The sequence below is a fragment of the Peromyscus californicus genome, unplaced genomic scaffold, assembly GCF_007827085.1.
Source record: "Peromyscus californicus insignis strain IS unplaced genomic scaffold, ASM782708v3 Scaffold_14__1_contigs__length_90479793_seg_2, whole genome shotgun sequence".
NCBI classification, from domain to species: domain Eukaryota; kingdom Metazoa; phylum Chordata; class Mammalia; order Rodentia; family Cricetidae; genus Peromyscus; species Peromyscus californicus.
This window is the reverse complement of record NW_026294436.1, coordinates 76,314,975-76,332,355: the sequence shown is the minus strand read 5'-3', so window position 1 is coordinate 76,332,355 and position 17,381 is coordinate 76,314,975. Positions and strand designations below refer to the sequence as shown.

Here is a 17,381-nt window from a genome sequence, read left to right as displayed (position 1 = left end):
AAAGGACGATTAAATCAGCATATCACAGAGATAGCTTGCACACCCATGTCTCCTGCTGCTACACTATTCACAATAGCTCAAACAATGAAACCAGCCTAGATGTCTGTCAAAGAATGTAGTACATGCACACAGTGGAATTTTATTCACCTTGAATGGGGGTGCTCTAGAAGAACAGAATTGATAGAATGAATCTGTATTGAAAGGGAGTTTATTGGAGTGGCTTATAGGCTGTGGCTCAGTCCAACAATGGTTGTCTCCTGAAGGAAAGGCCAAGAATCTGGTAGTTGTTCAGTCCACAAGGCTGATTTTTAGCCCATGTTGGAGTCCCAAAGAAGTAAGTTCTAAACTAGCAAAGGAATGCCTCGGCAGAATAGAGAACTTGCCAGCGAGAGGGAGGGCAAGCAGGCAAAAAGCAAAAGCTTCCTTCTTCCATGTCCTTTTGTGTGCATTGTCACCTGAAGGGGTGGCCTGGATTTAGGGTGGTCTTTTGACCTCAAATGATCTAATCAAGAAAAATCCTTCACAGGTGGGTCCAGCTACTTACTTGGGTTTTAATGGATTCAAGTTGACAACCAAGATTAGCCATCACACAGCTATAAAGTGAAAGTGAAGCCATGCGTATACAGAAGAATAAATAAAATTGGAAAGAATTGAGAGAAATAAGCTAGTGTCAGGAGGTCAGTAACCACTTGTTTTCTCTTATGCAGAACCTAGATTTAACAGAGATATAGAGAGACAAAGAGACAAAGATATTGATTGATTGATTGATTCATGGAACTAGAAGAGATGAAAGGGGAGAAAGATTTTAAACATGGGGTAAAAGGAGGCTAATCAGGTGCACATTGGATACATGGGACATGAAAGTAGAAGAGGCAGTTCTTGGCTCCTCAGCTTCCTAACACTGCCACCCCTTAATACAGTTCTTCGTGTTGTGGTGACCCCCAACCGTAAAATTGTTTTCGTAGCTACTTCATAAGTGTTATTTTGCTACTTCTATGAATCGTAATATAAATATCTGTTTTTGATGGTCTTAGGTGACCCCTGTGAAAGAGTCATTGAACAACCAAAGAGGTCATAATCCACAGGTTGAGAACTGATGGTCTAGATAAACTTTCAGGTTCTTTAGGTCAACTTTTCAGGTTCTCAGAACATCATGTCAAGATTTTGATCCAAATTACATTCTTTACATAGTCTTATTGGGGAAGATATTGAATATGTTATAATCTCCATTTATTTGATGAAAGAAGTGTCATGATTTTCTTTTTCTTTTTTTCCTGGCTTTTTGAGACAGGATTTCTCTTTGTAGACCATGCTGGCCTCAGATTCACAGAGATCAGCCTGCTTTTGCTTCCTGCATGCTAAGACTAAAGGTGTGTACCACCATGCCCACTGTGTCTTGATTTTCTGTACAAAGGTCTTGCTTGTCTTTTGGTAGACCTCTAGATTTCCTTTCTAGTAAACCTGATTACCGTATCTGAGGAAGCTTAGATAGGTCACACCACAGGAGTTAGAGCTAACTGGCCTGTCTGAGGATGCAGCTTTTATATGAGCCAGGTACATCTTCAAGTTAGGTATTTAGGGCAAAAACCCTGAAGAGTTTATAAAACAAACACCCAACAGGGCTTTGGGGAGTTTTTGAAGGTGTGCTAATAAATCTCCAAAGAGGAAATAAATGCCTCATTTCCTCAGAGCTGTTTCTTTCCCACCTGCTTGTCACAGTGATTTTTTTTTTTAAACAGTGGTAAAGTCTTTAGAGAAATCAAATTTCAGTCATAATAAAATGGAAAAGTTAAATGCATTTAAAAACTCATTCCACATGGGCATGGTGGTGTTCACCTTTAATCTCAGCACTTGGGAGGCAGAGGGAGGCAGATCTCTGAGTTCTAGGTCAGTCTGGTCTACAGAGCAAGTTCCAGGACAGCTGAGGCTATACCAACAAACCTTGTCTTGGTGGGGGGGGGTGGAGCCTTAACTCTGAGGATGTTACTGAAGATGAGTACAGTTTGATAGTACAAGTCATTATATAATACTCTTCCCTGGGCAACATAAAAACCTTAAGGCACTGAAACTGTTGAATGTGCTGAATTACGCCTTGGTAAATTCTTAGGGAGATCAAAATACTACTGCAGGTTTATGTAGGTTTATGTAGGATTGATTTCATTTTATCATTTAAATGGAGATCACTAATATAAACTTTCCTCATCTCTGACAATTTTGTCTGACAGAAACAGGGGAGGAAATGTTAGTGTGGCTCACAGTTTCAGAGAGTTGCAGTCTCATCAGCCAGGAAGGCACAGCAGTGGGGGCATGTGGCTGCAGATGCTCATTTGCATAGGGCAGGCAGGATGCGAGAATGCAGGCTGGAGCCAGAAGTGCTATAACTTCTATAAGAAGTACTGTAATTTCTATAAAAGCCTACCCCTAGTCACCTACCTCTGCCGTCTAAGCTCCATATTCCAAAGGCTCCTCAGCCCCAGAAACAGTGTCAGCAGCTATGGGCCACATGAGCCTGAGAGGACAGTTCAGACTCAAACCTGTACTTTAAATATTCTTCCCCTACACACTCATGGTTCATTTACATGTTTCAAAGAGATTAATATCCACCAGTGTGTTCATTTTCTCATTGCTCTGACAAAAATACCTGATACAAATAAAGGAGGAAGGTGGTTTTTGTTTGTTTGTTTGTTTGCTGCATGCTCTTGGGCAGCACATTATTGTGGCGGAAGTGGCATGACCCCAGTGACCCATTTCCTCCAGGTAGACCCACCTGGCAACCAAAGGTTCACCTCATGGGCTTGTGGGGAACATTGCATTTTCAAACCGTAACACTACTTGAAATAGATAAATAGCATCAGTGCAAGAAGATTTTATTTAAATATCCCAACAAATCCTCAGTTCCTTAGGATAATTAAATTTGGAATGACTGAGCAAGTGCAAATAGTCTGTGGCTTAGGATATGGTTGATACAAATACTTGGGGTTTCCTGAAGCTGCATTGTGTCTCTAGCATTGGAAGGGATCAGAATTGAAACTAGTTTCTTATGAATGCAAACCATTTTCCTACCACTTTCTTATTATATTGTAGCATCAGGGCATGGGCTTTGTTGTTGTTGTTGTTTTGTTTTTTGTTGTTGTTTTGTTTTGTTTTGTTTTCGAGACAGGGTTTCTCTGTGTAGCTTTGGCGTCTTTCCTAGAACTCACTCTGTAGCCCAGGCTGGCCTCGAACTCACAGAGATCTGCTGCTTCTGCCTCCCAAGTGCTGGGATTAAAGGCATATGCCACTACTGCCCAGCTTTGTTGTTGTTTTTGAGACAGGTCTCACTGTGTGTCCTGGCTGGCCTGGAATTCACTATGTAGACCAGGCTGGCCTCTAACTCTTAGAAATTCTCTTGCCTTTCCCTCCAGGGATTAAAGGAGTGAGCCACTGCTCCTGGCTAAGGTTTTGAATGGGAGACATGTCATTTATAGAGTAAGAAGAAAACTAGTTTCACATGTGGAAGTGGGAGATTGACCAGTGACCAAGACTTGCTTATAGATGGTGATTATATGTAGAAGTGGGAAAAGGCACCAATTTGTGTTCATTTCAGCATTAAGGAGAAAAAGCTCAGAAAATATTTTAATACTGTTAAAACTGAGTCAGCCTCTGAAGATGGCACTAATTATCCTCAGATCATCATTATAATGGAATCTAATTATATTAAAGATGCAGTACAAGGGCTGGAACATAGCTCAGTGATAGAGCCTAGCATTTGTGATGCCTTGTGTTTAGTCCCCAGTACCACATACACACAAAAGACTAAGATGTAATAAAGATATATTTAGTAAAGATAAATCTATATTTGAAGGATATGAAAATAAATGAGTAACTGAGAGAATGATGGGGATTTTCTGTGAGTTGAGAACGGGTTCTTAGAATGACTTCATATTCTTGAGTGGATATATAAAAATAATTATTCCAAAAAGCTTACCATTGTTAGTTTACAGAAAGCAAAGATGTCTTATCTTCTAGCTTTTTAAACTAATGAACTTGGTACCAGTCTTAGGAAATGTCATTTATTAATGAAATTAACCATTTGACTTTAAGGGCCAAAAACTCCAAAAGATTTAAGAAAGAGGCCATTCAGACATCATTGACTTAGCAGAGATGGACCAGGTTCTGCTGCTGAACACCTGATGTTTGGGAAGGAGCAAGGGTAGTAGGGCTGACTGCTGGCTGTGTGGCTGTGTGTGTCAGATCTGCTTCGTTTTTTACCACAGTATAATAAAGTCTTATTCCAGAGCACAGATAGCCTTTATGTATAAAGGGCTGCAATGTTTTTGTTTTTTGTTTTTCAAGACAAGGTTTCTCCATGTAGTTTTGGTGCCTGTCCTGGATCTCGCTCTGTAAACCAGTCTGGCCTTGAACTCACAGAGATCCACCTGGCTCTGCCTCCCGAGATTCCATAAAAGGTGGTAAAAACATTTACTGTCCATCAGCTTTCCATGAATTCTGAATACTACTAGTCTTAGGTGGAAACTTCAGCTTTATGCCAACAGAGGCCCATTGCTGGTTCTGGAACAGAACAGTGCGTGTATTATTCGTGAATGTAGAAACAAAGCCTTTAGTAGCATAGTGGCACAAATGCCTGTTATAGCAGATTCAGAATTTATTTTTTAATTTTCATCATTCACTCCTGAATTTATAACATTTACACTTTGCTACAGTAAAAATGGATAGGGGGCTGGGGAGATGGTTCAAGATGGGCTGTGAAGTCATGAGAACCTGAGTTGAATGTCCAGTACCCACCCACAGAAGCCAGGCACCTGTATAGTCCCAGTGCTGAGAACACAGAGACAGGAGGTCCCTGGAGCTCACTGACAGACAGCTGGGCAAATTGGCAAGTTCCAGGCTCAGTGAAAGATCCTGACTCAAAACAAGAAGTTGATTGAGAAAGACATCTGATGTCAACCACATGTGCACTCAAACACACACACGCACACCCACACATGGGGACACAAAATGGAGATACCCGTGGTGAGGTTTTAATCTTTTTGAAGATCTTTTTCATATCTTTATATAAAATAGGCATTGGTTTTGGATGGAGAAATAATTTTACATATTATGAACCTAAATATCAGGTTTTAGATATATGATCTTAGAAATTTAATCTCAGTAGTTCAAGAGACTTTGACAAGTGAGCAACTGGAAGGTCCCTGTTGACAGATTTGAATGTCCAGAGTTTAAATGTATTTTTTTTATGCTAAGAACAAAAAGATGTAATGTATTTGTTAGGATCAATGTAATGTTCCTTGTTTTTGTAACAAGTAAAAGGCAAATATTTATTAAGTGCCTTTTATGCACCAGGCTCTATGCTGGGCATTAGAGGGGAGAGAGAAAACAGTAGGCATAATAAGATAACACTTGGTTCCTGCTTTGGGGGACTTCATAGATTAGGATCATTAAAAACAACAAGATATAATTGCCATGTGATAGAAAAACTACTGCAGCAGAGATTTAAACCTAAACTACTTCAGAAAAGGTGGATTAACCAGCCAGTTTAGTTTCGGTTCTGTTAGGGAGACCCATGATTAAGGACTTCGGCCAAGATGGAACTAGTGGGTAGAGTCTCCACAATAGATAGTAATGTGGGGAGATGGGCATTCTGGAGTCTCCATGATAGTAATGTGGAGAGATGGGCATTCTGGAGTCTCCACAATAGATAGTAATGTGGGGAGATGGGCATTCTGGAGTCTCCACAATAGATAGTAATGTGGAGAGATGGGCATTCTGGAGTCTCCATGATAGATAGTAATGTGGGGAGATGGGCATTCTGGAGTCTCCATGATAGATAGTAATGTGGGGAGATGGGCATTCTGGAGTCTCCATAATAGTAATGTGGGGAGATGGGCATTCTGGAGTCTCCACAATAGATAGTAATGTGGGGAGATGGGCATTCTGGAGTCTCCACAATAGATAGTAATGTGGAGAGATGGGCATTCTGGAGTCTCCACAATAGATAGTAATGTGGAGAGATGGGCATTCTGGAGTCTCCATGATAGATAGTAATGTGGGGAGATGGGCATTCTGGAGTCTCCATGATAGATAGTAATGTGGGGAGATGGGCATTCTGGAGTCTCCATAATAGTAATGTGGGGAGATGGGCATTCTGGAGTCTCCACAATAGATAGTAATGTGGGGAGATGGGCATTCTGGAGTCTCCACAATAGATAGTAATGTGGGGAGATGGGCATTCTGGAGTCTCCATGATAGTAATGTGGGGAGATGGGCATTCTGGAGTCTCCACAATAGATAGTAATGTGGGGAGATGGGCATTCTGGAGTCTCCATAATAGATAGTAATGTGGGGAGATGGGCATTCTGGAGTCTCCACAATAGTAATGTGGGGAGATGGGCATTCTGGAGTCTCCATGATAGATAGTAATGTGGGGAGATGGGCATTCTAGAGTCTCCATGATAGTAATGTGGAGAGATGGGCATTCTGGACTTGGGGAGCAGCATGTGCTCTTCAGGAGCCCCAGGGGCTATGGTTCCACCAGGATGGGGAGGCATGATGGGCTGTGTTGAAAGGTGACTTGGTGTATGCAGCTGCACTTTGATAACAATACAGAGGCTTCATTTTCTAAGTTAATGAGGATTTTACTGAGTATGATAGTATTGATTCTTTTAGGAAAGCTTTAACTTTTTAAGTAGCTTAGATAATAAATCAGAATGAATAAATACTTAGTTATGAATAATTAGCATGTTCTCATTGAAATCTAGATGAGGGATGATGAGCAGCCAAAATAATTGAGGTGATCGCAAGTTAGAATGAATAATATTCAGTGATTGGTTGTGGGCAATAAAAACAGCCCAGTATAAATTCCTCCATGATGGGATTATAGATACATGGATTTACCTTAGTCACTTAGAGGATTGTACGCATGCAAGTGCCTTCTACAAAATTATATTTAAAAAATACAAAAGTGATGTTGAGGTTGGTTTATTCAGAGCTTTTCTCTTTCTATTTATAGATGCCACTTCAAATGAACAACAAGAGCTTTTCTGCCAGAAGCTACAGCAGTGCTGTATACTGTTTGATTTCATGGACTCTGTTTCAGACTTGAAGAGCAAAGAAATTAAAAGAGCAACGCTGAATGAACTGGTTGAGTATGTTTCAACTAATCGTGGTGTAATTGTTGAATCAGCGTATTCTGATATAGTAAAAATGGTAAGCCTCTAGATTTCTATTCCTCAGATTATGTAAGCTCAAGGATCTGAGGTGTATGTATAGTAACTAACATACCCAAAAGGATATTCTTAGAAATTTTGCACTGGGACTAGGTGTGGTGAAGCAAGCCATTCATCTCAGCACACGAGAGGCAGAAGCAGTTGGGTCTCTGAGTTCAAGGTCAGCCTGTTCTACAGAGTGAGTTCCAGGACAGTCAGGGCTACATAGTGAGATTCTGTTTCCAAAAAAGAAAAACCCATTTGAAAGATTATCTATTTCATTGATGTGGCCATTGATTTTAGGAGCTGGAGAAATTAGTATGTTATAGTGGCTCTTGGCTACCATATTAGATAGTTCAGATCTTGAACTTAGGAGAAAGATGTAGGTTCAAGTGTACAGTTCTTGTATAGAACTACTAGAGTTATCTGCAGCTCATAACTGCCTGTGTGTAGCTCCAGCTATAGGAGGGTGCCTCTGGCCTCTGGCAGCTGCACTGAGGTGCACACATCTGCACATGAACACATACATGTGACTAAAACTAAAATCCTTAAAAAAAAAAGTAAACTCATTTATCCAGATGACAGATGATATCTGAGCAAGTAGTCACTGGGAATTTTAAAGGGGGTAAAGAAGACATGTGAAAGACACATGTAAGCAGTGGTTAAGGGAGTCAGGTTTAAAAGAAAGTCTGTATAGGACATTTTCATATATTCGTAGATTATAACATTTTAATTTTAATTATAGCTCACAACCTTTAAGGAGTTAAATAGGCATCTTATCAAGCCTCCTTAATGTGGAACCCAGAAATCTAAAGCACTAACATCATTCCCTAAGTGGAAAATTCTACACCTGACTTTATGGATTGAAGTTCAAACAAGTGGGATAAAAATATTGACTATAATTGCCTTTAGGTTGTGTGTAAGACAGTATTGAAACAAATCAACTTCATGCTTAGAGCTCAGGATACCTCATTATAGGTATATATAGATGAGTAAGCCAAAATTCAGGGCACCTCCTGCTCCAAGCATTTTAGGCAAGGACTGCTCAGCATGAGTAGGTAAATTGTAGAATCTCTGATGTGAAAAAAATGAATTGTTGCCATTTTTATTGCAGTAAGGTTTTTTTTTTAGGATGATGCTATTAGTAGTTTAACCTCCTCCTTCAGCAGTAGAAATTGGTTCAGCATTTTAACTGCCCTTTCGTCTATACTAATGAAATACAGAACTTGTGGGAGTGGTTAGAGTCACTGAGAACATAGTTTAAACTACATCCGGACAGAAGAACAAACAACCTAATACATGTTCTAGGAGAATAAAATGGATAGTAGGAAAGACAGATTTGGCCCTAATAAACTAGTAGAGTTTCTTTTTAATCACAATCAAAGACCTGTCAAAGGAACTTAGGAACTTGTGTTGTATTTTTAAGAACAGAAATTAATGCTTTAGTGGTTTTTTGTTTGTTTGTTTGTTTGTTTTTAAGATTGGCTATAGAGAGAATATTAACCAGAATAAAACTAGCTTCCTAAACTCCCACAGATAGTAAAGGGGAATTGTTGTTATTTGGTTTTGCTCTTTTGCAGGGGTAGGGGTGAGAGGGGGGTGGGGAGGACCACCAGGCTCCCAAATAAATCACGCAGGAGGCTTATTTTTACTTACAAATGCCCAGCCTTAGCTTGGCTTGTTGCTAGCCAGCTTTTCTTAACTCTTATCCAGTCTACCTTTTGCCTCTGGGCTTTTATCTTTCTCCTGCTTCTGTAAATCTTACTTTCACATTTACTCTGTGGCTGGCTGTGTAGCTGAGTGGCTGGCCCCTGACGTCCTCTTCTCCTTGTTCCTGCTCCTTCCTCTCTTACTCCTCAGTCCCTCTTTTCCTCCTTCTATTTATTCTTTCTGCCTGCCACTCCAACGCATCCTTTCTCCTGCCTCACTATTGGCCGTTCAGCTCTTTATTAGACCATCAGGTGTTTTAGACAGACAAAGTAACACAGTTTCACAGAGTTAAACAAATGCAACATAAACAAAGTAACACACCTAAAAATAATATTCTATAACAAGGAATATAAGTATTAAATATTGATGAACTTTCTGTTTTTATTTATTTAGTTGGTTGGTTGGTTGGTTGGTTGGTTGGTTGGTTTGTTTTTCGAGACAGGGTTTCTCTGTATAACAGTCCTTACTGTCCTAGAACTCACTCTGTAGACCAGGCTGGCCTTGAACTCAGAGATCTGCCTGCCTCTGCCTCCTGAGTCCTGGGATTAAAGGTATACACCACCATGCCTGGCTGAACTTCCTATATTTACTTTTATTTTATTATTAAAATTCAAGAGCAAATCTATTTCCTTCTGTTAACTGATGTCCAGTCGTTTTTATTGAGGAATTTTGAAATTCCAGTGGAAGATACCCTATTTTATGAAGTGGATAGATACTAAAAATACTCAAATATTTGAGTCAGACTATTCTATAATTTTCTACATATTATCCTGGGATTTAATCTCTTTACTCAAGTGAAAAGATGTATACATTTCATTGTTTTTGTGGTTTAAGTTATGGTGCTAGTTTCTAGGTAAAATTGGGCCATCTGATAAACCTAGTCCTTTAACATGCTTCTGAGTATTTGTTGTGGGTTATTTTATTGGTGGCCGCAAGGGTAACTTTTAGTTTTACTGGTTACAATCATGAGACTTCCTGCTATTTGTAAAGTTGATGCCCATCAGACTATTACTGGTTTTACCTTTAAATTTTGTTTTGAGAACTGGGCATGGTGGCACACACCTTTAATCCCAGCACTCAGGAGGCAGAGGCCGGTGGAGCTCTGAGTTTGAGGCCAGCCTGGTCTACAGAGCAAGTTTCAGGACAGCCAGGGCTACACAGAGAAACCCTGTCTGCAATAAATAAATAAACCAAAAAATAATTTTGAGTTGTAACTTTGTGAAGTTCTAGATAGTTACCTCCTGGCTTTTACTTGGGGTTATGGTAATGGTGCTGACAGGTATTTGACTGTCCTGGATGCCACTTTATAAGAATAGTTGGAAAGTTAACTTGTATTAAAATACAGAGAGTTAAACCATCCTTGAAGTTTTATAACTGTAATAACAAGGAGGGTGTTCTTGTTATAGGTCCAGAACATGCTGGGATAGAATATGGGAGGAGCTGTAGAATGATGGAATTAAAGGTGGATGAAGTTGGTGACTTTTACTTCCCCTCTCTTCTCTTCCCTGGGCCTCTTTCATTTTGAGCAAAATTTGGAAAGAGCATCTGGTAATGGAAGTGTTTGGAGGTAATATGTAATCATCAGTTACTGGGGTCCAAGGGAGTTAGTAATCCACAGAGAAGAGAGAAGCACCTCCCTTTTTTATGTCCTGAAGAGATTTATAGATATGAGCTAAACTTATAGTTGTACATTTTTTTCTGTAAAAAAATGGTGTTAGAATGTTTTAATTTTTCACTATTAAGCTCAGTTATATAGCAAAGAACATGAATACAAACTTAATTTCATTTCAGATCAGTGCTAACATCTTCCGTACACTTCCTCCAAGTGATAATCCAGATTTTGATCCAGAGGAGGACGAGCCCACACTTGAGGCCTCTTGGCCTCACATACAGGTATGGACTATAAGTTTGTGTTAATAATGTTTACATTTCAATAGTCTGCTGATTCTGGGGGTTTATTTAAAATATTTGACTTTTAAACTGTACATGTTGTCACAGACCTTGGGAGGCTGAGGCAGGACGATCATGCGGTCAAGTAAGAACCTGTCTCCAAAAAAAATTTTTGGGCCACCGAGATGTTGCAGTGGGTGAGGGCACATGCTGTGAAGCATGATGACTGGATTCAGTCGGGAACCCACATGGTGGAATGAGAGAATGAATTCCTGCAAGTTGTCCTCTAACCTTGAGACGCAAGGTGTGATATGAACCCTCCCACCCATACACACAAAAAAAGGTTAATTTAAAAAAAACTAAATAATTTATTCTGAATACATTTTCTTAACATTATTTGGTTTTCTAAAAGTAATGTTTTGTGACAGCCTCTCTGTGTAGCCCAGACTATAGGGGAACTCACTTGGTAGACCAGGCTGGCCTGGAACTCACAGAGATCCACCTGCTGAGGGCTAGGATTAAAGGCATGCCAGCATGCCTAGCTAAAAGTAATGTTTTTTATTGTGATAAAATACATCTATGTTAAGATAAAATGTTACTTAGTGATATTTTAAGTTTATTCAAAGTATTGTGCCAGTGCTGTCACTGTTGGGTTCCAGAACTTTCCTCAACACACATGGACACAATGTTATCATTAGTAGTCAGCTCTCTATTTCCCATTGCTCAAAACAGACATTAAAAAAAAAAATTCTGTTTTCTTTCTGTAGATATACTTACCTAGTTGGATATTTCATATACACAGAATCATAATGTGTGGCTTTTCATGTCTAGGTTCTTTTACTTAACATAGTATTTTCAAGGTTCATCCATATTGTCCATAAGTCACTACTTCTTATGGCTGAATAATATTTTATTTTATGGATGTATACTGTTTTTTTTTTTTAATCCGTTTGTCAGTTATTTGATGTTAAAGGTCTTTTTACCCTTTTGGCTGTGTCTTAGATAGAATTTCTATTGCTGTATAGAGACACCATGACCATGGCAACTCTTATGAAGGAAAACATTTAACTGAGGTGGCAGCTCACAGTTTCAGAGGTTCAGTCCATTATCATCATGGTGGGATATGGCGGCATGCAGGCAGACATGGTGCTAGAGAGGTAGCTGAGAGTTCTGTATCTTGCAGGCAGCAGAAAGTGGACTCATTGTCACACTGAGGGAAGCTTGAGCAAAAGAGACCTCAGAGCCTGTCCCCACAGTGACACACTTCCTCCAACAAGGCCATACCTACTCCATCAAAGTCACACCTCTTAATAGTGCCACTCCCTGAGATTATGGGGGCCAATTACAAACTACCACAGGCTGTTACAACTAGACCTATTAATAACATTCATATATAAGTTTTGTTTGAACATTTACTTCCCATAAGATAAGATGTTTTTTTTAATTCATCTAAAAATATTTTATTTCCCGCATGATTTTATTGCATTGTTTAGAGAATATGCATTATATGATTTTAGTTCTTAACAGAGTTGATGGCAATATACAGTATGTCCTGGAGAACATTATATGTACTTGTGCTTGTCAAGGGCCTGTGTGCTGCTGGGCCTAGCTGCTTTATAATGTCAAGTCTGTTCTGTTCATTGAAAGAAAGGTATTGAGTTTCCAGATGTTGAATTGTCTTGGCATTTCTGAGTTTTGGGACCTGGTTGATAGGTGCATATAAGTTTATGAAATGTCCTTTGTCTTTATTTTGAAGTTAGGTTGTCCGATATTTGTACAACCAGTCCAGCTTTTAGCTACTGTTACATGACTTACGCTCTCATCCTCCTTGTTTTCACCTCTTTGTTTCTTTACTGTAAAGTGTGTCTCTTAAAATAGCATTTAGTTGGAGGTGCTGGGTCTGCTGTTGTTTTGTTTTGTGTTTTGAGGTAGGTTTCGCTCTGTGATGTAATTCCGGCTAGCCTGGAACTCACAGAGATCTGACTGCTTCTGCCTCCCAAGTTCTGAGATTAAAGGTATGCACCCCATGCTGGCCCCTAAATTATTTTTTTAATAGAATTGAGCACAAGTTCATCTGAAATTTTCTGCCATACTTGGTATAAAATTAGTAGTACTATTTTTAGTAATGGGAGGTTTTTAAAGCATGAAATTCTCATTAGCCAGTGTTATGCTTTTTTATTATGTGTAGTTGGATAGTCTTTGGGAAAGACTTAGTTTTTGAAATTTTAAAAGCAAAGACAGATTTTTCCATCAGGATATTTTTTACTCATAGAAATTAACACAAGAAATTCAGCCAAGTAAACAATGTGTTTTCCATTTTTCACTGGTATAATTTGAGGTTCCATTTAAATTCCCTGAGAGAAAATGGTTCTTAACATTTTAGAAGACAGTAATTGCTGTAAGATCCTATTTCTGTGACAAGTGAGGATGCTCAGCAGATAAAAGCTCACGCCGTCAAGCCTGGTTCCGTCCCATAACCTTTGTGGGGAAAAGAGAACCAGCTTCCATAAGTTGTCCTCTGAGCATTCCACACACGCACACACACACTTTAAAAGATAGATTCTTATACAAGACATACTCAGATTGTACAAGCATACAAGCGATTTTTGTTCATTATGGTCTGTATGTCTAAAATTTTAAACTCTCGAGTTACTAAAATGTGGTATAGCATTTAAATTTGGTGATTGAATGTTTTGGGGCTTTCTGAAGTGACTATATGTTTCCAGCATGTTGTAGTTACATATTTAAGCATCTTGAGTTTTTGGTTTGTTTGTTTTTGTTTTTCCTTTTTTTTTTTTTTTTTTTTCGAGACATGGTTTCTCTGTGTAGCTCTGACTGCCCTGGAACTTGATCTGTAGGCTACGCTGGCCTCGAACTCAGAGTGCTGGGATTAAAGGCGTGAGTCACCATGCCTGGTGCATCTGCTCTGATAAGTGAGAGCATAGAAAGTTACCATGCTGAAAAAAGGTGCTTGATGGAAGGTTCCTGTTGTGCTTTTATACAAGCTTCAGAGATTCATTTGTGACATTTTTAGTTGTCTGTAACGTAAATCTTAAAGAGTCTTATTAATAAAATCAAACCTGAGGCCAGTTATTGGGGAGAATGCTGGAAGATCAGAGAAGCAGAACAAGCCACAGCTACCTCACCTTGCCAATTCCTCAGCTGATCCTGTTTCCTCAGACTGGAAGCCTGAGTCCTCATCCAGAATGAATCTCAGCTGAACTGCTGCTCAAAAGCCTGAAAGCTTAACCAGCCAAATGCTTCTGGTTCCTAGTCTTCACGCCTTATGTACCTTTTTGCTATGTGCCATCACTCCCTGGGATTAAAGGCTCACTTCTTGGGATTAAAGGCATGTATCACCATGCCTGGCTGTTTCCAGTGTGGCCTTGAACTCACAGAGATCCGGATGGATCTCTGCCTCCAGAAGGCTAGAATTAAAGGTGTGAGTGCCACCATTTTCTAGCCTCTGTATCTAGTGGCTGTTCTGTTCTCTGACCCCAGATAAATTTATTAGGGTGCACAATATTTTGGGGCACAATACCACCACAGTTGTCAGTAGGTACTGGTAATGATCTTTGCTGATCACTGTATGTGGCAGGGGAGGCTTGTTGTGTTGCCCAAGCTGGTTTTTGAACTCTTGGGCTCAGGTGATCTCTTGCCTCAGCTTCCTCAGTAGCTGGGATACAAATGTGTGCTGCCTACCATGCCCAGCATGGTTTTGGTTGTTGTTTAGTTTTGAGATTGTATTTTAATTACAACATTTCTCCCTTCCCTTTCCTCCCTCCACATCTCCCATATACTACCCCTCCCCACTCGCCTTCAGATTGATGGCTTTTTTCATCAAATGTTATCAAGTACATATACTACTTGAATGTATGTTTTCAGGGCTGACCATTTGTGCTGGACAACCAATTGGTGTGCCCTTCCCTGGGGAGGACCACCTCTCCCATCCCCGGCTTTACTTAGTTGCCTATAGTGCTTTGTGTAGTGTTGAGCCTCATGGGCTTGTCTCCGCTAGTTTGGCATGTTGGTTAATGTCTGCGATTTTGTTCTATGGATGAAAGAGCAGAGGGAAAGCATAGGTTGGCCATAATTAAACAGCTCAGTGTTTTGCAGAATCTCTGTCTTGCTTTCTCCAATATCCAGAAGTAAGGAGGAGTCATAGAGAACTGAGCTTCTGTTACTGCTCACTGTGCCCAGGCAATGTTCTAAACGTGTAATGTGAACTACATGGTATAATTTATAGATACTCATCCTCGTGAATTCTTTCATGGAGTAAATCATTTAAATTTCATTTACATCACTTTCCTGTTAACAGAAGTTGTATACCTATAGATGAAAATAATTTAAGAAAGCAGGGGTCTGGAAAGATGGCTCAGTAGTTAAAAGTTGACACTGGCTGCTCTTACAGAGGATCCAGGTGTGAGTCCCAGCACCAACATCACAACTGACAACTCCAGTTCAGGGAGATGTGATGCCCTCTCCTGTCCTCCTGGGGCACTGCATACACGTGGTGCATACAGACATGCAGGCAAAACACCCACACACATAAAATAATAGTACGATTAAGAAAGGAAGAAACCATATACAATTTATTAACAGCACAGTGTCAACAATATATTGGTTTAGAAAACTGGGGCTTGATGTCATGTACGTCTCCCAAGGGATATGCTGTTTCTCTGAAAAGTTATTTGATGGAGTGCTTAAGAAAGTGGGTGGTGTGGGATCTGCATAAGAGCTGAGGCTGATTCCACGCCACCAACCCTTTTTTTGCATCATCTCCCTCTCAGCACACACATTGGCACTTCTATAAAAGCCCTCTTCCTGTGTTCTCCAGGTCAGAGTGAATGCAAGCTCAAGTTGCATGTCCCTCTCCACAGCTTTCTTGCTGACTTTATCTGCCACCAACAGAGCTGTCTGTCAGAGTCTGTCAGTCTGTGCCGTGTCACTTGTGCGTATTCCTCTTGCTTTTTTGTTCACGTCACTTCCCTGGCTAGTTGGATGAGCTTTGTGAGCTGCACGGTGCTTGTTCTTGCTCACACTATATGTAGTCCACCCAGTGCCCAGCATGACAATAGGCTCCAAATAAGTTGTGCTGTCAGCAGAGCTCCACAGTTTAACTTTTCAGAGCATTCCAGGCTTATATGTTTTAGCATGTTTGTGCTCCAGAGCAAAATTCTTTTTTATTATTATGTTCTTTGTTGGTTTTATGAGACAGGGTTTCTCTGTGTAGCCCTGGCTGTCCTGGAACTCTCTCTGTAGATCAGGCTGCCCTCAAACTCATAGAGACCCACCTGTCTCTGCCTCCCAAGTCCTGAGATTAAAGGTATGCACCACCACTGACTGCCTTTTTATTATGTTCTTAGTGTACAATTAAAATTAAAAATTAGGTAACTCTCTCTCAACCAAATAAACATTGTTCCCTGTACCTAGATGGGTAAAAGTGCATTTAAACTTTTTTTTTTCTTTTTCTTGGAGCCCTGGTTGACCTGGAATTCACTATGTAGACCAGGCTGACTTTGAACTCACAGAGACTCACCTGCTTCTGCCTCCCAAATGCTGGAATTACAGGTGGGCCACGACATCTGTTTATCTTTTTTTTCTTAAAGGTGTGTATGTGTAATGTACACATGAGTGCAGGTGCCTAAAGAGGCCAGAAAAGGGCATCAGATCCCCTGAAGCTGGAGTTAACAGGCAGTTATAAGCTGTCTAATGTAGGTTCTGGGAATCGAGCTTTGGTCCTTTGAAGAGTAGCAAGTGCTCTTAAGTGCTGAGCCGTCTAGACCCTGTCCAGCTTTTCATATAGGATCCAAATTCTAGTCCTCATACTTGTGGGCAAGAGATTTACCCATTGAGCCATCTCCTTAGACCCCAAATGTTTCCTAAGTGGCCTTTTTCTTGGAGATCTAATTCTCTTGTATTTCTAGGTTGCTAAACTGACGTATTGTTTAATTGTGTTTATAATTAAAGGTATATCTTGAGGCCAGTCTCTTGCCTTTGTAGCTGTCAGTATTTTTGTTTGTTTTGTTTTTTGAGACAGGATTTCTCTGTGTAGCCCTGGCTGTCCTGGAACTCACTCTATAGAATAACCTGGGCTCTAACTCACAGAGATCCTCCTGCCTCTGACTCCCGATTCTGGGATTAAAGGCGTGTGCCACTACTGCCCAGCTATGATTTAAAAAAAAAAAGACTCCAGCCATGCTTCTGACTTGCAGTCCTAAGGTGCACTTTGCTGTTGCACAGTGCTTCTGGATATCAGATTCGCCCACACGTCTGTTTTATTTACTCTGTACAGACTTCCTTTCTCAGGCTCCTGCTTGTACAGTTTGGTTTGTTACTTTCAGGTGTACTGCTTTCAATTTCACTTTCCCTGCTCTGTTTTTACGTGTGTGTGTGTGTGTGTGTGTGTGTGTGTGTGTGTGTGTGTGTGTGTGTGTAGGTCAGAGAACAACCTGTGGGAGTCTATTTTTTTTTTTCACTTTCTACCATGGGTACTGGGAATTGTACTCAGGTCAGCAGTTGGTGGCAAGCACCATTATCTGCTGAACCATCTTATCAGATCCTCTGCTCTAGTTT

The 17,381-nt window shown here is 40.2% G+C and overlaps 1 protein-coding gene across 1 annotated transcript in view; it reads left to right on the top strand.

The window, feature by feature from the left end:
• Ppp2r5a (protein phosphatase 2 regulatory subunit B'alpha) overlaps nucleotides 1-17,381 on the top strand; it is a 49,062-nt gene that overhangs the window by 19,592 nt on the left and 12,089 nt on the right. The window contains exons 2-3 of the mRNA XM_052738015.1: nucleotides 7,010-7,206; nucleotides 10,707-10,808. Of these exons, the coding sequence (XP_052593975.1) occupies nucleotides 7,010-7,206; nucleotides 10,707-10,808 (299 nt within the window). The remainder of the gene's footprint in view (nucleotides 1-7,009; nucleotides 7,207-10,706; nucleotides 10,809-17,381) is intronic.